The sequence below is a fragment of the Excalfactoria chinensis genome, chromosome 2 (genome assembly GCF_039878825.1).
Source record: "Excalfactoria chinensis isolate bCotChi1 chromosome 2, bCotChi1.hap2, whole genome shotgun sequence".
Taxonomy (NCBI): Eukaryota; Metazoa; Chordata; class Aves; order Galliformes; family Phasianidae; genus Excalfactoria; species Excalfactoria chinensis.
Genome location: NC_092826.1, coordinates 137,466,046 through 137,485,897, shown reverse-complemented (window position 1 = coordinate 137,485,897; position 19,852 = coordinate 137,466,046). Strand labels below are relative to the sequence as shown.

The 19,852-nt window shown below is 46.8% G+C and overlaps 2 protein-coding genes across 4 annotated transcripts in view; one reads left to right on the top strand and one right to left on the bottom strand.

The window, feature by feature from the left end:
- VILL (villin like) overlaps positions 1-14,788 on the top strand; it is a 32,076-nt gene extending 17,288 nt beyond the window's left edge. The window contains exons 5-20 of one of the 2 annotated variants that reach the window (XM_072328409.1): positions 281-389; positions 698-808; positions 1,739-1,938; positions 2,023-2,101; positions 2,526-2,624; positions 4,715-4,868; positions 5,719-5,819; positions 6,002-6,139; positions 6,691-6,849; positions 7,565-7,744; positions 7,992-8,137; positions 8,687-8,831; positions 9,573-9,761; positions 11,555-11,623; positions 12,416-12,664; positions 13,607-14,788. In XM_072328409.1, coding sequence (XP_072184510.1) covers positions 281-389; positions 698-808; positions 1,739-1,938; positions 2,023-2,101; positions 2,526-2,624; positions 4,715-4,868; positions 5,719-5,819; positions 6,002-6,139; positions 6,691-6,849; positions 7,565-7,744; positions 7,992-8,137; positions 8,687-8,831; positions 9,573-9,761; positions 11,555-11,623; positions 12,416-12,664; positions 13,607-13,720 — 2,242 coding nt within the window. In that variant the 3' untranslated portion in view covers positions 13,721-14,788. The remainder of the gene's footprint in view (positions 1-280; positions 390-697; positions 809-1,738; positions 1,939-2,022; positions 2,102-2,525; positions 2,625-4,714; positions 4,869-5,718; positions 5,820-6,001; positions 6,140-6,690; positions 6,850-7,564; positions 7,745-7,991; positions 8,138-8,686; positions 8,832-9,572; positions 9,762-11,554; positions 11,624-12,415; positions 12,665-13,606) is intronic. The other variant, XM_072328410.1, reaches the window with a different exon arrangement.
- Positions 14,789-16,161: 1,373 nt separating this feature from the next.
- Positions 16,162-19,852, bottom strand: part of PLCD1 (phospholipase C delta 1) — a 44,932-nt gene continuing 41,241 nt past the window's right edge. For both annotated transcript variants that reach the window (XM_072329890.1, XM_072329889.1), the window contains exons 14-15: positions 17,378-17,527; positions 16,162-17,028 (exon numbers count right to left, since the gene is read on the bottom strand). In XM_072329890.1, the coding sequence (XP_072185991.1) occupies positions 16,937-17,028; positions 17,378-17,527 (242 nt within the window). In that variant the 3' untranslated portion in view covers positions 16,162-16,936. The remainder of the gene's footprint in view (positions 17,029-17,377; positions 17,528-19,852) is intronic.

The following is a 19,852-nucleotide window of genomic DNA, read 5'->3' as shown; positions in this document are numbered from 1 at the left end:
TTAGCAGAGGTTTGTTGTTGCGGTATTGTTTTGTGGTTGTTTTTTAAGAGATAGGCTACTGGTTAGGCTGCGGTTGGACTTGATGATCTTCAAGGTCTTTTCCAACCTGAGTAATTCTATGATTCTATGATTCTATGATTTCATGTTCCATTCTTAATTCTTTGAGATTATATTAGCTCTAGATTTTCACTTGTTAATAAAAGCTTGAGGTGATTTCAAGTGATGGAGGGGTTGCTATTTTCTAACCATCTCTAACTCCTTGTTCTCTGCTTCCTAACAGCTACAAGAAGGGAGGGGTGGCCTCAGGATTTAAGCATGTGGAGACCAACGTGTACAACATCAAGCGTCTTCTTCATGTCAAGGGGAAGAAGCACGTGTCAGCCACAGAGGTAAGCAGGGGATGCCTTGCCCCCTATGGACTATTCCTCCTTGCTACACCTCCTGCATCCATTTTCTATCTGGTCTGCCTGCTCGATAGCTCATTTCTTCTCAAGAGTTATTTTCAAGACCTCATTCAGGTTTGGCATTGTCCTGAGAGAAGCCATACGGCTCAGTGAATGGATGAGTGCTAGAAAAATGAGCCTGTCATTGCAGACCAGTTGTTACATCCCCAGGACAAGTTGTCCATGCCCATGGCTTGTCTTCTCCAAGATCTTGTCCTCTTTGTTTGCTGAGCTCTTTCATCTCCTTACAACAGGTAGCACTTTCCTGGGACAGTTTCAATAAGGGTGATGTGTTCCTGCTGGACCTTGGGAAAGTGCTGATCCAGTGGAACGGACCCAACTGCAGCATTGCTGAGAAATCCAGGGTGAGTACAGACAAAAGGCACACACAGCACTCAGTGTTTACAAAGAAAGAAATAGCGCTCAGTGTTTGCGCGGTCACCATTGGTTGACATTAGTTTTAATCAGTGAGAATATGACTAAAGCCAGGAGAATGGAGAAGATCCTGGTAAATCTACTTCCCCGTACAATGCTGTCTGCTTTTTTGAAGGGCATCCAGCTCCCTTTGGGGAGACCTGTTGCCATCCCTACATGCCCTGCAGTCTGCATGACATGGGAATAAAGTTAGTGCTGGTAGATTGAACTGCAATGACTGCCCAGGGGTAGGTGATTTTTAACTTATTTTTTAAATCACCGGGAATTCCAGTTTGATCAGTATGAGACAAGCAGGAATGCGTAACCCTTGTTTTGATAGGTCAGATCCGTGGTTCTTAAGGCAGTTTTCAAAGGGGTCGTTACCCTCATTTTACTGATATAGGATCTGCAATACAGGGATGCGATCAGCCAGATTTACTAACAGGTAATTAGCAGAGTTGGTGACTAAGCTCATAGCTGGTGATTATACATATTAAAAGGCAGGTGGGACAGCTCTTCATTTGATGACGCCTGGTGATCATAGAATGCTTAGGTTGGAAGGGTTCTTAAAAGCCGATGAGCTTTAACCCTCTGCTGTGGGCAGGGACATCCCCCACCAGCTCAGGCTGCCCTGAGTCCCATCCAGGCTGGCCTTGAGCACCTCCAGGGATGGGGCACTGATAGCTTCTCTGAGCAGCTCTGCCACAGCCTCTCCACTCAGATAATAAACAAATAGGAGAATTTGGAGGACATTAGCACCTTCAGAGAGCAGTGGTAATCTGGCTTAGACTACTAGTACTCAGTTGTTGCTTTAGGTCTGAAGCAATGTTACTGAATTCACTGTGTGGATTAGGATTAAACCCCTGGTGATCCTTGTGCAGGGCCTGGCACTGGCTCGTAGCATCAGGGACAGCGAAAGAGGCGGCCGCGCTCAGATCGGCATCATTGACAACGAGAAGGATTCCCCAGACCTCCTCAAGATCATGAAGATGGTGCTGGGTGAGAGGCGTGGGGAGCTCCGAGATGCCATCCCAGACACTAAAGCAGATGAGCTGCAGAAAGCAAATGTCCGGCTCTATCAGTGAGTGTGGGGTGGGTCTGGGCTCCCACCCCTTGTCATGAGGGGTGTTGTGGGGCCTGACCATTCGCTGGCTCTGTCTTTCAGTGTCTATGAGAAGGACAACGACCTCGTGGTGCAGGAGATAGCTACTCGGCCCCTTACACAGGACCTGCTTCAGCATGAGGTGAGGGCATTAGACAGCTTAGCCTCTACCCACAGCTTCAGTGGCCTGAGGTGGGCAGTGGGTTAAAGCTACAAGAGATGACAAACCCACCTTCCCAGCCAAGGGTGCTCTGTTGGATTAGAAACATCTCTCGTGAGGTTATAATGGCTAATTTTGAGCAGTTCCTAGGAAAAATATGTGCTTTACTGCATTACAGTTTAAAGGCAGCTGCCTCAACCAGCTATGCTCGCAAAGTCAACGTACTCAAGAACATGGTATGGTAGGGTTGGTGGTATCTGGTGATAGCAGGCTCAGATCTCTGCAAGGCAAGGCACTGAGCTAGATCTACATCTAAGGCTTTAAGAAGGATCCAAACTGGGTAGACACCAAAAGACCTTTGCCTGAGGAGATATTTTAACACCATTTTTTTCCTGTTTCACCTTAGGACTGTTACATTTTAGACCAAGGTGGCTTTAAGATTTACGTCTGGAGAGGAAAAGCCTCCAACCAGGAGGAGAAGAAAGCAGCCTTCACTCGAGCTGTGGTGAGTGGTAATGTAGTGCCAGTGGTGTCGTGGGAGGTTAACTGGGCACTACTCTAGGGCTGCCCACTAATTATGATTAAGTGTGGGCCTTGAGAAACCTGCCTGAGTAATAACAGAGAAAGAATTAAACCAAGGGTGGTGTGATGACATAACATGAAATTGTTATTCATCAGATCTCACTGTGATCTAAGAGGAAACTGATTACAGGAAAGAAGAAGCAGAAGGGAATACTATATGTGACACAGTGAGTGGGAAACTTCTGGGATCCACTCCTTCAAGAGGTGGTGGAGGCAGAATGCATCAGCTGGGTTCAGAAGGAAATAGACCAATTAATGGTCAATGAACAGATATTAAAAGGAGGAGGCTCTTATGATCTCTGTAACATCTGTGATCCCATACTGTTGGGGAGAATGAAGGGATCACACTGCAGATAGTCACAACTCTCACGTGTGCTTGCTAAACAGCATCTCTTATTGTCCAGGGCAGCACAGACCAGAAAGGCATGCCTCGTGTTCCCAACTGAGTGTGATACTTCTGAGCAAGTCAGTGGGGAATTTGATGACTCGGGCTCTCTGAAAAAAAAACAACAAAAAATGGATATGTAGGTGCTACCAGCACCAACCCCAAGTCCATTACAGGCAATGGTATTTTCCACAGAACTGAGGGGTTTGGGCCCAGCTTCTACATGTGAATTGGAAGCTGGCACAGGGCTCTTCCACTTGGTAGAGCACACCTCAGCACATTCAAAGCTGGCCTCACGGGAGCCTGGGTGTAGAAGGCATTTGGTAGTATTTCATGTCACTTGGCATGTGGAAGTGAATAATAATGGAGAACTTTGTTTTTAATTCATCTATTGATTTATGTGAAGACCATAAACAGCTTCATCATCAGCGAGATCTTCCTTGGAGATACTGAACTTCAGTGGCTCCACCTTCAATAAGATCTTACCTGGAGATACCTGGCTTCATTACCACTTGCACCTGTTGTCTCAGAGAAGAAAAGCTTAGACAAACTCCAGCTGAAAACACCTCACAATCCTCTGCCTTTCCTTTCAAAAGCTGAACTCAGCTGCTTCTTATAGGCAATCAGCTCTGCAAATTCTGGCCCTGGGCTACAAATGTAGAACAAAAGATATCTCTTTTCTTTCAGCACGCGGCAGGTGGGAGGGATGGGAAGACCATCTGCTCTGCTTTTCCCTGGGGGTAGTGTGTGGCTACAGTGTTTACAGCAGATGAATGCTCTGAAGCCCACACTCAGGCTCCTTCCCAAGCCCTGACTGTCAGCACTGTACCTCTGGGTCCTCCTGGAGTCTGCTGAGCTAAACACAAGAGCAGATCTCAAAAACTAAGCGATGACTTTGACACTGGGGCGGGCAGAACGCAGATCATTTTCATCCTTATCACATTATATCAGACACCTCTGTTGAAGCGCTCTCTTAACTCAATGGCAGCTCTATTTCATGGATATAATTTGTTTTGAGGAAGAAAAAGGAGGAAAAAAAAAAAGAAAAGCGACTTTTGTAGCTTTTATCCCTTCAGAGCAGATTGCACTCTGGGGTAACTGCCTGCATTCCTTCCTTGACATACAAGCTCTCTATCATGCTTAAGGGAGAACAAGATTCTTGTTTAGAGAAGGTCAGAGAGCTGGGAGAAAAGCAAACTCAGTCCACGGGCCTAGTTCTATATCTGCTCACCAGCTCCAGACCTGGATCCGCCACCAGAAGCTGTTTGTAGGGCTGAGATATTCTCTGTCATAGCAAGGCTGTTTGTTAGACTTACCATGTGAGATTTTTAGAAAATCAGGTGCCATGCAGAGATTAAGTTTAGGATGTCGTCCAGGTGAGTAGCCTCCTGGGGGATAGCTCGCTGAATACAGGTGTATTGAATACAGGTGTACATGAATAGAATGTCTGTAGGTATCTTTGCTAGTCTAAGTGCATGTGTTTTTATCTTGGGGTGAATCCTGACCTTGGTTATGCTGCTGTGCTCAACTGGAGGTGGAGGTTTGCTTTTCAGGCCCTCATCCTTCTTCTTCTCGTGTCTACGCAAAGCTCAGTGTGTCTTCACTAATGTCTCTTTTCAACCCCTTAGGGTTTTATCCAAGCCAAAGGCTATTCTCCCTCCACCAACATTGAAGTGATCAATGATGGTGCAGAGTCAGCTATGTTCAAACAGCTCTTCCAGAGATGGACAGAAAAGGATGAAACGCAGGGGCTGGGCAAAGTCTATACTGTTGGCAAAACTGGTGAGTTTGTTTTCAGCGACACAATTTGCCCTGTATTTGACTCTGCTGTCCATGATAAGCTATAGAGCCAAGGGAACACTATTCACATTGGCTGCCCCCCATCCTCAGCACTTTGAAAGTCTGGTGTGCATCCTTCTCGTGTCCCGTACTTTCCACCATATAGAAGCAGAGAGCTTCTTAAAAGGACCAAACTGCCTCATGTTCCAAACATGGAGTTGGGCAGATCTCCTCTGAAAAAACGTATGTAAAAAATTCACACTTGCAGAACCTCTTAATTTTCTTCAGCTAGAGCTAATGATGAACCTGATAAGGAAGTGCTCAACAATGTTCTGCCTTCATTTACACTGGCACCCACCCAAGATCTTCCTGACGTCAATGGAATCGTTCTGTATTTGTGTAAATGGAGCCCCTATTTATCATGCTGCTGAAGTGCATATTGCAATGCATTAACTCCGAAGAGTAAACAACACCAAAGAGAGAAATCTTGCTGATGACAGACAGAAGTGGCAGAGATGCTGAGTGCCTCCATTGTTAATATCTTTAAAGCTGCAAATATCTCTTTCCTCTGCAAGTTCTCTCTCTCCTTGCTATCCATAAATACTGCCTTCTCTATGAGTTGGAGAAATGTGGTCATTCTATTTCTGAAAGAAACATCTAAAAATGATAGAAATGTATACATTTGGAAAACAATTATGCGTTTTTAGGCAAGTCTGGCTTCATACAACCACAGACCAAATTGTTATTATGTTTATAATGATTGTGTGCTTGTGTTTCTTCATGAGGCTGATGTGGAGGGGTTGTATGTCACCGTGCACTTACTGGGTTCTTGCTTTTATTGTGCTGCATGCAGCCAAGGTGGAGCAGGTGAAGTTTGACACCACACAGCTCCATGCAAGACCAGAGCTGGCTGCTGAGCAGAGGATGGTGGATGATGCCTCTGGGGACATAGAGGTGAGACAGATCCTTTGGCAAATAACTGTGTTTCCAAACCTTTCTGCCTTTTCACACACACAGCAGCTGTATGAACTGTGAACATGCACTCACCTTTCCTCCCCCACAAGTATGTCTGTGCCCATAGCACTCTGTCCTTACACTGAGTACCCTGCTGCTTACTGGTGTATTTCTCACACTAGGTGTGGAGAATTGAGGACCTGCAAATGCAGCCAGTGGATCCCAAGACATATGGGCAGTTCTATGGAGGTGATTGCTACCTGGTCCTGTACACCTACCTCAGATCTGGCCGGCCTCACTATGTCCTCTACATGTGGCAGGTAAGTCAGATTGGAACAGAGGAGATTGTGCTGTGTCTTCTAGAAGCCAAAAACCAAAGGGAACAGTTGTGCACAAAACCCCCAAGCCAGTCATCTGGAAGAACTTGTGTCCATGTGGAAATAGCCCAAGCTCTGTTCTGTAGGCAGCGTGTATGCTCCGAGTCCAGACTAGGATCAGCAATGTCAGACAGAAATGGTAAAGGACTATGGGGCTTACAGTGTTGGTGAGACATTGACACAGGCTTCTCAGGGAGCTGAAGGAGTCACCATCCCTGTAGGTGTTCAAGAAAAGGGTATATGTGGCACTGGGGGACATGGACTACTGATGTGATTGAACTGGATGATCTTAGTGGTCTTTCAGATCTTAATGATTCTGTGATTGTATGTTGGCATCAAACTTTGCAGTCCCTCAGATTGTCCTTTGAGGCTCCAGCTCCTGAAGATTCAAACTCCTGAAGTCGCATAGTTTCAACTCTCATCTCATGATAGCATACATAAGACTTTATACCCTTCATCGCATCTCACTGACAGTGATATCTCTTCTCCCCAAGGGTCGCCATGCCTCTGTGGATGAAATCACTGCCTGTGCCCTCAATGCCATTGAGCTGGACAAGAAGTATGGGGATGAGGCTGTGCAGGTGCGCGTGACAATGGGCAAGGAGCCGGCACACTTCCTGGCAATCTTCAAGGGCAAGCTGATCATATACGAGGTAACACGGCTTTATGAGAGTGGACAATGGAAGGTGAAAGCAGTGGTGGAATGGCAGCAGTTAGAGAAATAGTTAAAAAAACCAGACTGATATTCATGAAAGGAGCCTCAGATTTTGCATGGGCTGGCAGAGGGAAGTGGTGGAATATTTTCAGCTCTCCCTTTGTGGGTGCCCATAGGGCTGCCATTTTGGTAGAGCATCTTCAAGTCTTTTCACCCTACAGACAAAGAGAGGCTGATTCCCATTTTTACAGCCCTGAAGAAGTCTCTGGTGAGATGGAAGCAACGTTGGAGTTAATCCTGAGTTTTACAAGAGCTGCTTTAATAGTGATAGGACAAGGAGGAATGGCTTTAAACTAAAAAGAAGATAAATTTAGTTCAGGCATTAGGAAGAAATGCTTTACTCAAAGGGTGATGAGGCCCTGGCATGGGCTGCCCAGAGAAACTGTGGATGTCCCATCCATGGAGATGCTGAAGGCCAGGCTGGATGGGGCCCTAAGCAGCCTGACATGGTGTGTGGCAACCAGTCCATGGCAGGGGTTGCAAATGGATGATCTTCAAGATCCCTTCCAATACAAGCCATTCTATGTGTCTATGATTCTATGGTGTTGCTGTGGGGAGGGCTGTGAGCCACAAAGTCTTCTTCCTTGAACCAGATACACCCTGGATTTGAGCCCTCACCTCCCAACACTGTGTTTTCCTTTGTTTCCATCCAGGGTGGCACAAGCCGGTCCCAGAAAAGCACCCCTGAGCCAGCAGTCCGCCTCTTCCAGGTGAGAGGCACAAATGAGATGAACACCAAGGCCACAGAGGTGCCAGCCCGGGCCTCCTCTCTCAACTCCAATGATGTCTTCCTGCTGACAACCAACCAAGTCTGCTACCTGTGGTGTGGGAAGGTGAGACTGCCATGGGCTCAGAAGACACAGCCACGGGGAGCTGAAATAGCTGGTGTGGGTCTTGAGTCCCCTACCTGTGGGGCCATGGAGCTGGTCATAGATTCCAAGTGACCAGCTCAGGTGAAACCCTCAATAACAGGTCTGAGACTCTATGGAGCAGTGGTGTATGGTCAAAGTATCTTGGCCCCGCAGTAAGTTTTTCTAGTCTGACACTAACTCAGCCTCAATTTTATGTCCTGAACTCCAGGGCTGCAGCGGAGATGAGAGGGAGATGGCAAAGATGGTGGCTGACATTGTCTCCAGGAGGGACAAGCACACCATTTTGGAAGGACAGGAGCCAGCAGAGTTCTGGGAGGCCCTGGGAGGCAAAGCCCCTTATGCCAGTGAAAAGAGGTAATAGTAAGCCGATCATTCCTCTGGGGTTGGCTAGGAAACATTAAGTAAAAGATCAAACCCTTACAGGAAGATGGGTAAGCACTGTGTGTCAAACCAAGCTTTTGGGAGCATTCCGACCCATTGCTGCCTTTGGTGAGGATGTGGAAATAATTAGAAAACACACTGTGGTATTTCCTGTCTAGGTTTTGGGTCTTGGTTTGGATGGATTTCCCCACAGTAAATCTGCCTCCTATCTTGTCATAAGGGCTATCTGACCCACACAGTCCATTTCCATCCATTACCGACCTTTTGAAGTTGAATTGGCATTCAAACAACTCAAACTTCTCCAACCCTCTGGGCATGAAATGCATTCCTCTGCAACCAGGTGATCGGTGTGACTTCCACCCTTGCATCCTCCTGTGCACAGAGTTTCAGGCCCTCAGATGTGTGTTGCCATGTCCCCACCTCATCCATCATGAACACGAGTAGTAGTAGTAGCCTAATGCTAAACCACAAGGGAAGGATTTCCATCTCTCTTGCTTTTTCTCCCTGCCATGCACGAGGAAGGTTTCAAGAGCGAATCACACACTACCAGCCTCGCCTCTTTGAGTGCTCCAACCAGACGGGTCGGTTCATCATGACAGAGGTGGTGGATTTCTGCCAGGAAGACTTGGATGAAGACGATGTCATGTTACTGGACACTTGGGAAGAGGTCAGCTCAGACTCCACCTTCCCTCCCTTCCAGACATATTTTCAAACAGGTTATGGCTTAGTTCATCAGAGTCCATCATTGAACATGACACTGAAGGCACTGGCTCCCCTTTCTCAGTGGTAACTGAGAACAACCTGTGCTCAGGTCTGGAAGTCCAGTGGGGCATTATCTGCATGACAGACTGCTTGTGCTCCAGAGAGGGGGCAGCAGCCAGGATTCCCCTCACAGACAACCTTAATCCACCTTCACCTGTGCAAGGGTTGATCTAGATGAAGTTTGTCTTTGCCGTCCCATCACAGGAGTAGGATGGGCAGATGCTTCAGGAGGACACCAGGTCCATGCCCTGCCCTTACGCAAAATGAGCTGTGCCTGCATCCATCTTTTTTGTGGGCTCACACCAGGGGGTGGCACCCAGAACACTTCCTCACATCCCAGTATGATGATGAGAACTTGTTCTTGTTAAAGGGCTCTGAGGGCATTTGAGTTTTTGACCATACAAGTACTGGGTTTAACTACCTGGAAATATAAGAGAGCTGCTCCCTGAAATGTTTATGCTTTGTGCTTGTCTCAAAAGCAAAATCTTTCTTGGTTGGAAATAAATCTGAGGTGAAAATCCCAGGGGTCTATTGGCAAACAAGACTTGCAGCCTTCTCTCCATTTCATTTGTCACGAGAGAACAAACAGCTGTGTCTGCACAGGTCCTGCCTGCTCGCTGATCTTCAACACGTTCTCCCATTGCAGATTTTCCTATGGGTTGGCAAAGCCTCCAACACGTATGAGAGGAATGAGGCAGTTGCTTCAGCTAAGGAGTATCTCAAGACCCATCCAGCAGGGAGAGACTTGGCAACTCCAATCATACTGGTGAAGCAGGGCTGTGAGCCCCTCAACTTCACAGGATGGTTCAATGCTTGGGACCCCTACAAATGGAGTGTAAGTTGCTGGAAAAGCCCTGGGATGCTTGTGTGCTCAGCAGTGCTTAAAGGGTGTCACTGTCAATGAGCCATATCCTGTATGGTGTGTGGAGCAAAACCTCTCTTATCACATAGGATCATAGATGTATTGAGTTGGAAGGTACCTTAAAGCCCACCCAGTTCCAGCCCCTACCATAGGCTGGTTGTCACCCACCAGATCAGGCTGCCCAGGGCCCCATCCAGCCTTGAGCACCTCCAGGGATGGGACATGTACAGTATCTCTGTAGAGCTTCACATCTCAGCAGAGAATACCTGTTTGGTGAAACGGGCTTTTGCAAATAGAAGTAAATGTGTTTAAATTCACAACACCTGTATTTTTCTTTTAAGGAGATTAGGCTACAAACTAGGTGTGTGATTTCAGCCAAAAATACATTTTGGGGCTGCTAATAATAAAATCAAATTCAGAGTGGCAACAAAATATTCCACATCATGAAAGCAATTGAAAATAAAAGTGTTCGTTTTTCAAAATACAGAAGGAAAATATCTGTCCCATCTATAAGGGCAAACTGAGATGTAAGATGTGAGCATGGTGAGCATTCCCATGAGAGACCATTGGTCCCTATCTACAAGGCTTCCTCTCAAAAGCTGATTTACAAACATGGAAATGGAAACTTGGAGGAGCTTCAATGGTTAATAGATCTGAGCTACCACATGGTTTAGTGGGCATGGTGGTGATGTTGGTGGTTGGATCAGATGACCTTAGAGGTCTTTTCCAACCTTAATGATTCTATGATTCACAGCAGAAGCAATCCTGTCAAGGCTCTGCACCCAAATTCCTGCCACCCGATGGCACTGGTGTGCACAGTTTAGGAAAGGAAAAGTTGCTCCAAACTGGTGTTCTTTGAAACCCTCCCGTGCTGGGCTGCCGATGGTTGTCCCTTTTCTGTATGGTGTTTTGCATGAAGGTTGGTGTTCAGCTGCTTCCTGAGCAGTCTCCTCTTCTGGTTATCCAACATGCTGTGGATAAGTCCCACACTGGAGCAGGGCAATGGGATGGAGGTACCAATGGGGTCTCATACAAAGACGTGTTTCTCCCACAGCTGAATTTGCATCATCCTTCTTTGCAGTCAGTGGGATGGCAGAAAGTCTGCCTTACCAGCTGGGTTAATGACAGATGATTCCCAGAGCACCGACCCTTTAAACGATGTTGATGCTTAGAACTGCAGTCAAAACTTGATATTCTTTTTTTCTTCTGGGGAACTGCTGAAAAACAAAGAGGCAGCTTACAGAATACATGACTCTATAAGTATCCCCCATAGGCTGCTTTAGCAGCTACAGACGAGTAATCCAAACTGTGAACATCCCAGAAACATCTGGGGTGTGTGTGTGTGTTCATTGCTCCATTTGGGGTCTAAATCTGCTTGTGCTGCAGTGCATGTGTTTCTGTTGTTCATTCTAGTTGGGGATCTCTGCTGGATGGTGCTGTTAAGAACTGACATCTCCTGGCTGCTTTGGAAAGCACAGTCATCTGCTTGCCAATATATATAGCATGTTCCTTTTTTGGGATATAAGAGAAACCTGGTCACATATGGCACTAAAATTTGTTTGGTTGTTTTTGTTTTTTTTTTTTAATATGACCTCTTATTTATCCATTTATTTGTTTTCAAGTGACAGCTCAGAATCTCTCCATTCTAGGACTGGGGATTAAGGGATACCCCAACTGCCACCTCCGCGGTCAACACTGGGTTGACCCCCAACAGGTGTTGACCCCTAACGCTGACCTGTGCTTCTCACAGCTCTCTTTACTTTCAGGATGGCAAATCCTATGAGGAGATGAAGAACAGCTTAGGAGATGTATCAGCTCTATCTGAGATCACGGTGGTGAGTGGCTACTGGACCCCAGAGGTGGGAAATACCTGAGCTTAAACATCACCACGTCCCCCTGGCTGTTTGCATGAAGGAGAGGCCATAGTGATCAGAGTAGGCATGGGGACCTCAAGCTGTCAGGATCAGAGGTGTTCTCCTCAGTGGAAAGCAGAGAGAAATGTCATTAATAACCCATAAATACAATGTATGCAATTAAGAGTTGTATGAGGAGTTTACAGAGCTGTATCACCAGAGGCCTCTGACGTGGGGCTCCTGGTCAAGCAGGACACAACCTAATGGGAGGTCCCAGAAAGAGAGCACAGCATCTCAAAGGTTCCAAACATAGCAGTCACATGGGATCAGTTCTGCCTGGGACAACAGCAGGAAGAAGGCTGGAAGGTAGTGGAAGGGCTTTGAATGGGAAAGATAACAGCATAGGTATAAGTATGCCTCTAATTTAAAAGTTTGAGACGTGGTTGCATCTGGTCTTACCTTCCGTGCTCCCACATGTACTTTTCCCTGCCTTGGGAAAAATGAGACTACCATAAACATCTTCTGTTATTTCTAAGGTCTCCCATTGGGGTTGTGTTTTTAACAGTCCTAGCAGCTTGATATAATACTGATGGAAGCGCTGGGCTGTTGTTCTAGAGTTGTCTTTCTCTTTGTTGCTTGGCTCTCCAAAGCAGCGGACCAGCAGATAGCCTGTGCCAGGACAATCCCTTCAGCCCCAACAGAAGGATGCAGAGGTAGCCCCCAGTTTGCTCTGCCAGAGCTGTTTCTCTTGATATGTTCTCCTCCGTTTTGCAGGACCTGAACAACATCAGCCTGAGCAAAAGAACCCTCAGCATGACCAATCTGGCCGGTTCAAGCACATCAGGCTCTTCCCCGGAGTACAAAACACACCTCAACCACAATGACAGCGGCAGCTACGCCAATAGCAGCGCCAACGGCAGCCCTTTCACAGTGCCCAATGACAAGGGAGTTTACTCCCGAGAGGTGCTGATGAACAAGGCTGTGGATGAACTTCCAGAAGGAGTGGATCCCACTAAAAAAGAGGTGACGGCACTGCTGGTTTTATGCCCTTGTAGCTTAACCAGGAGCTTAGTTGTAGGCTACATGAGGCAACACATCAGGTTATTTAGTCCTACCTCAGGCTCAGGGAGATGGAAGCTGGGTACCAAGGTCTCATGAAGAAATGGGATGAAACTGTGGTAGTTTTACTGTAGTTAAAACATTCCTTTTTTGTAGTTTTGGTTTTGTTTGTTTGTTTGTTTTTCTAGTGGAAGAAAAGTTAATTTTGCCAACATCTGTAGCTGAGTGCAAACAAGCTGATGGGAGGGACACAGGGCTGCTTCCTATTCTCTACAACCCATGCTTGACCAGTTTCTTGCCCCAGCTGATCTCCTGGCCAACACCTGGAGCCAGAGGGCTGATATCCTACTGGGCCAGCAGCTCTGCACTTCAGCAGTGCCCGTGTGGAAAGAGTTATGTGTCAGCTGGGCTGTGCAGGTCCTTTTTTTTACCCAAAATGTCTACTATCTACAAAACGTTTTGTCTTTCCAGAAATGGGAGTGAATATTTCAAGTGGAATATTTGGGGGGGGGGGAATTAAGCCAAGGGGAGATGCTTTCACTGTGAATTACTGGCTTGAGAAACTACTCAAAACAAGCCAACAGAATTTCTCAGAAGCAGCATTAATTGCTCTGGCTTGAGTATGATTAGCAGGGACCAAATTCTCACCAGAGCATGCTATAACCCCTCACAACCAGGACTGTTGTTCCTGTTGTTGGGCTGTTATTCCTCTGGCACTCTGGAAAGTAGGATGAGGAACAGGACATTCCATTTCCCACCATGAGGACAGAGAGCAGGGCAGGAGCAGTTCACCTGGGGTCAGGGCTCAGCTCTGGCATAGCAAGGAAGGGATGTGGCTGAATGGAGTTGTCCCAGCCTTTGCACAAGCCAAGGCTGACCTCCTCTTGCTCTCTCTTCCTGCTGCAGTACTATCTCTCTGATGCTGATTTCCACGAGATCTTTGGGAAGTCTAAACAAGAGTTCTACCAGATGCCCAAATGGAAGCAGCAGAATGAGAAGAAGCAATGTGGACTCTTCTGAGACAGCAGGGGCCGCCCGGCATCCAACAACTTTGGGAACAACCCTTCTCTCTTAGGAGATGCAGGGAAGAAGCACAGACATTGGCTCAACGAATCCGACCCGACATCTCAATCAGGCCAAGCTCCAATGCAGTTAATCCAGCAGCCACTGATCAGGGAATGGCAAAATGTTTTGCAGGAATGGATTTGCATTATGTTTTTTGCCTCTTTCGAACACCTTATTGCCGACAGACATGAAGACAAATGGTCTGCATTGTAGCCTCTTCTTTCCTCACCCTTTTGCAGTTTGACACGTCTGCAAGATTGAGATCCTCCTCCATTTGTAAAAGTTAAGAATTAGGTAAGATAATGGCAACTTGCAGCTGTTATGTGAATTCTGGATGGGGAGAGAAGGGGAAAGTCCTGGGGGATGGATGATGGGGAGCTCTGGGGTCAGGAAAAGGGAATGGAGTAGCCAGATGTGTGCTGGGGTAGCCCATGGAATGCAACTGGCCAGCTCAGCACCTTCTCAGCCTGCAGAAAAGCTACTCACCAAAACCCAGTGAGAATCAATTATAGGTTAACGTGCACAGCCTAACACAGGTAAAACAACTAAGAAACCTGGGTTGGAGGAAAATAAAATGCTCATACGTATTTAGAGTGTATTTATTAGCTGTTCTGTTTCAAAAAGGTGATGAGATTTGGGGCTAGGTGCAGCTGTTGATTTTGACTGCCCAACAAGACTCTGCATCTCCAATCTCACCTGGCCTTGCTGAGTGACTGGGTGTGGGTAAGCATGAGGGCACAGAGCAGAGCCTTGATGAAGCCAGGAGGGTTTGGAGGATGACCTGAAGCAGAGTGTGTCCCATTGGAGGGCTCCATCCTGTGATGTCCATGGGCTGAGGGTGCTGGTTCCACATTGAGCTCAATGAGATTGGAGGGGGGAACGTGAGTAAGAGTGACGAAGGGATGCAACTGTATATGAGAGGAGGAAAAATGTATGTTAAAAAAAAAAACAAACAATGTGGTTTTAAAGCTTTACTCCATTTCCAGCCTGATTGATGATTCCAAATAAACAGCCAACAGCAGCATTGGAAGTGTCTTTGATCAGTGTATGGGATAGGATGGTGGCAGAGAAAAGCTCTGCAGAGCCATGGCTCCTTTTGTGCTCATGATGGATACAACCACTGCACATTTTCTCTGCACCAACCACTATCAGCACAGCTGCAAGTGGCAATGTACCATATTTATGGTGCCCTGCTGTGGTGTGCTGCTGCCAGCTCCCATATTAATGAATTACATGTGCTACTTCATAATGTGTCCAGAGAGATGTGGGTATCCCATCCCTGGAGATGCTCAAGTTGGTGGGAGGCAACCAGCCCTCGGTAGAGAAGTTGGATCTCAGTGATCTTTAAGGTCCCCTCCAACCCAAGCCATGCTTCTTTGATAAAATGCAGCAGTTTTCACCTATTGCCTTGCCTACAGGCCTAATGAGCATCACATAATTGAATGGAGAGCAGCAGGAATCCAGCCAGATGAAGAAGATGAGGCCAATTTGTTCCATGTTGCTTTGGTTCCTGCTGCCATGACGTTTATCAGAACCAGAATATCCTAAGTTGGAAGGGACCCATGAGGACCTCAGCCACCCCTCATAGCCCTTGCCCTCAGACAAGGGGCTCATATCACCACTCTAGGGCTCCCAGATCTGCCTCAGAGGCCTGTGCTGCTCGCAGACTCTTTCTGCTGCTGGCAATTAATTCCATTTCAGCCTTTTGGGTGTGGATATAATTCACGTTTAATCTGGCAATGCTTTACAACATCACAGATTATCATAGTGAGGAGGAAAAATCAGTTTGTCCAACAATTACTGCAGCATAATAAACTCCAGGTTGGACTGAAGGAAGATCTGTTATGCAGCGGGCCCAATGATGACTAAATCCACATTATTTTAGACTCAGAAAGTGGAGTGGAATTGGTTTCAAAGGAAATGAACCATTTTGGTAGCAGCCCACCCCAACCCCAATGCCAGCCATGCAAACCCAAGGAAGACTGACAGCTTAGTGGGTATGTTTCCAAGTTCATGAGTGTTGCATTCGAGTAAGCCAAAGAGGCAAACAGTGACAAGTAACTGGGCTTTTCCAGACTTCTTTTTTTTAATAGTCTAACACAGTGTTAGTAACATCATCGGAGCTTCAAAATATATATTATTTTATTTCAACAACATTCACTTAACTCCATAGTTGTGCTAGGAAAAAAAACAAACAACCTTTTGCCATAAATACTGCGTTGTTCAAAACTCTTTAGTCTGCTTCTGCTGGGTTACCTCTGCAGTGCAATGGGACCAAGCTAACATTTAAAACTGTTCCTACCACTGCTTCCTCTGGGTTAAAAAAGAGATTTTCCTATAAAAACAAAACAAGTTTTTACCACACACACGAAGAAGAAAACGAAAGAAAAAAGCCCTTCTGTCAGTTCAGTGTATTTATTTCCACTCTCATGGCCAAAAGATATCCTCTGAGGTCCCTCTGAGTGGGTTTCACTTTGGGATAGAGGGAAACCTGCCATTCGGCAGTTCTGTTCTCCTTCACAGGGTAAGAGGCAGGCTCTGAATGCAAAGCGACCTGGTTGGAAGCCTGGCACACAAAGCAGAGCAGTATTCATGTATTTTTTATTATAATACAAAAAGAAAGTCAAGTTATATAACACGGCCCTTTGTAATGCAGCTTTCTTGTTTTAATCTGTAACAGATAAAAGGAGAATCGTGTCCTCTAAGACTTCATATGGTAAAGGATGGCTGACATTTGAATTTGCAAGAAGTCACCTGGTATCTGCCCACTGGTTTCAGTGCCAAGGTGGGCTTTTCTTGCTAAGATGTTAAGTATTTTGTCCAAACGTGTGTCCAAACCTAAACCAGGAGCTGTAATTCGCTAAAAAGAAGTCTTTATCCTCTTACTAAAAGCAGAATTAAAAACCACACTATATAAAGTGAACTCAAAAACACAGCTGGATTGGTTGGACAGGTACAAAAGGATTAATCTCAACAGCAGCATTAGGATGTTTCCAACTCGCAGGAGGGAGGGAGTTGATGGCTGTTTCACATCAGGTCCCCACAGGCACCGTGTGCTGCTCTGGAGAAGGCACCAGGGCTTGGATGGGACCCTGACATTGGCAGACAACACATGCTGAGTTCCTTCTAGGTCTATAAGATGGTCCAGCGCACCCTGGAAGAGCTGAGCTGCTAATCACAGTCCTGGATGTTGACATACACAAAGAGGGTGGAGGAGGAGTACGGGTCTCCGTTCTTGGTCAGAAGGTGAATGTGGCGGTAACCTGGAAGAAGGGGCACAGATGGAGAGTGGCCTTTAGTCCTGTCAGAAAGACATTTCCTAGCACTCGCCAAGACCCTGCAATGACATTTCCCTGTTCCTGAAACCCCTTTGTTCCCCATGTCCCACAGAATAGGTAGGTCAGGGAGGCATGGCATTGGGCACTGGTAACACAACACACCCAAGGCCACCAGTGACAACAGCTGCTCAGTAAGTCATCTGTCATCTTGCTCAGACCACAGAGCAAGGACAAGTTCTAACCCAAGGTGTGGTGGGCTCTGGACCTCTTATGTTCGACACAGGAGATTCCCAAAGCAGTCAGTGGGTATATGTAATGGGGAGCAGGGCCTTACCTTGCTTCAGACTGGTGAAGGGAACGGTATACTGCCCAATGAAGTCATTCTTGGTTGACATGTCAAAGTCTTCTACCACAAACCGGACCAGGGCAAGTGCAGGGATCTCTATGTCAAATGTAAACTCTTCATTCCAATTCGGGTTGAAGCCTGAACAACATAGACAAGGAAGGAGATTAGAGCTGCTCACACGCAAGGATGGAGGTAAGAGATGCTTACAAGCAAGAAGTGCTGAGATTGTTGCTCCCACTGTTTATGAATACACCTGGTATTAATAAATCCTTCAGCTTAGGATGTTTGCTGCTGACCTCAGCACTGCATCTGCAGAAGGCAGCGAGAGGCAGAAGGGGGCTGAACTCAGCTTTGCTCCAAAGGCTCTCACTGGCTGATACATGCATCTTAGTTTGCCATTAGACCAGCAGAAACATTTTACCACCCCAGACCAATCACAGAATCATAGAACACCCTAAGCTGGAAGGGACCCATAAGGGTCACTGAGTCCAACTGCTGGCTCCACAATGGACCACCAAGAGGGAGAAGAGGGGAGGTATAACGCATGCCTTTATGTTATGACAGCTTTCTGGGGCTTTATGCCTCACTGAGTGCTCATGGTGCACCCATCCATCATAATTCAGTGCCTCAGTTTCCCTGTCTGCAGTGAGGAGCGTCTGATGATAAAAAGCATCACCAGGTCAATGGACAAAGTGGTTTATGCGACCTTGCATAATGGCAGTTTCTGAGACAGCCAGACTAGCCCCACCTCTGTCATGGGTAAGGAGCTTCTGATCCAGACTCACAAAGAAAACAAAGCCATGATCATCATGTCAGATGAGAGACAAAAAGAAAACGCAGTGCTTTCCCCTCTGGGTCACTGTGGTTGTTCCCTGCAGTTTTAACAAACCATTCCCCAGAAACAAACAGGAGAAGAGAACATCCTGTTCGAAACTCCACTGCCATCAGCACAGCCTGTGCACAGCAGAAGCCCAAGGACAGCTAAACATCAGCTCAAGCCTGCTGGTCACAAAGGGTCTGCAGGTGATGCAACAGGAGGCAGAGATCTTTCAGCTGGCTCTGAAGGTTCCAGGTGGGTCTGTGAATATTGCCATAGCAAAATATCTGTGCTGGGTTGCTGCATTTTATTTGGACTTCCACGGGATTAAATCAACTGAATCACAGAATCACAGAATCACAGAATGACCCGGGTTGGAAGGGACCTCAAGGATCATGTAGTTCCAACCCCCCTGCCTAGCAGGGCCACCAAACATACGCCTTTACTAGATCAGGTTGCCCAGAGCTCTGTCCAACCTGGTCTTGAACACCTCCAAGGACGGGGCATCCACAACCTCCCTGGGCAGCCTGTTCCAGGACCTAACCACTCTCCTAGTAAAGAACACAGAACTGGACTGTTCTGATAACACACATGTGCTCCTGATCGCACTCGTCCTTGGGAAAAAAAAAGAGTGACTGGTCCCATGAGAGAAGAAATCACAGAACTGAAAGGGAAGTCATCAACCTTAGGACAGGAGATTTAATTGTGCTGATATCTTTGGGGGGATTTTCAGCCCATCTCGGAGCCACAGTGAGACACCAAGAGCTGCTGAGCCTGCAGGTTCTCACCTCCTTTGGAGCTCCATGCCTGCACAACTGGGGCTCAACCTGCAGCTTCAGCCCATTGCTTCAGCCCCAGCACCATCAAACCAGTTGCTGAAGCATGGTCATAGCCAAGACCTCAGCCCGTTTGGAAATGCAAACCCATCTCTGCAGCTGGCCCTTTCCAACATTGATGTTTACTTCTCAATGGGTACCTCCCCCTCCAGAATCCTTCTAGTATCCCTCCTGCCAGTCACATCCCAGCAGTGGGGCCAAGTGAGTTGAGCAGCCCTCAGGAATAGGCCTGGCCTCTCTAAAGTGTTCCTCACACAGCCTTCACTTCAGACATTATAAAAATGGTTGTAGGCAAAGGAAATGACCGTGAGCTTTCGGAACTGGGCCAGACTTAGTCAAACAGGGAAGGAGGAAAAGGGAAACAATGTTAGCAGGGAGGAAAATACTCATTGCCTTTCTAGTTCTTGGCTCTTATTCCATGCACAAAAGCCATGCCTGTGTGCGTGTTTGTGAGGGAGAGGGCTGATTTCTCAGACTCCCCTTGCCTTGGTTATTCTCACAGAAGAGAAAACTGAACTTGCCCTCTACTACTGCTGAAAGCCACAGCATTCTGACTTTCATGGCATGTAGGAAAGCCATGGCCATGTGTGACCAATGAGAAATGTGGTCCATGTGGAGGTGAAGTATCTGTGTGACTGTGAAGAAGGAGCCTGGCTCTTTGGATCAGCAGGCTTATGGCCTCCTTCCCTCATCTTCTACATTGCTGTGATGTGCATTAATTTAGCACTGGGGATGCTTTGACCAAAAGAATGAGCAGATGCAGTGTCCATGCCTTGTGAGAAGCTTGTGAACTATAGGAAATGTTCTGCT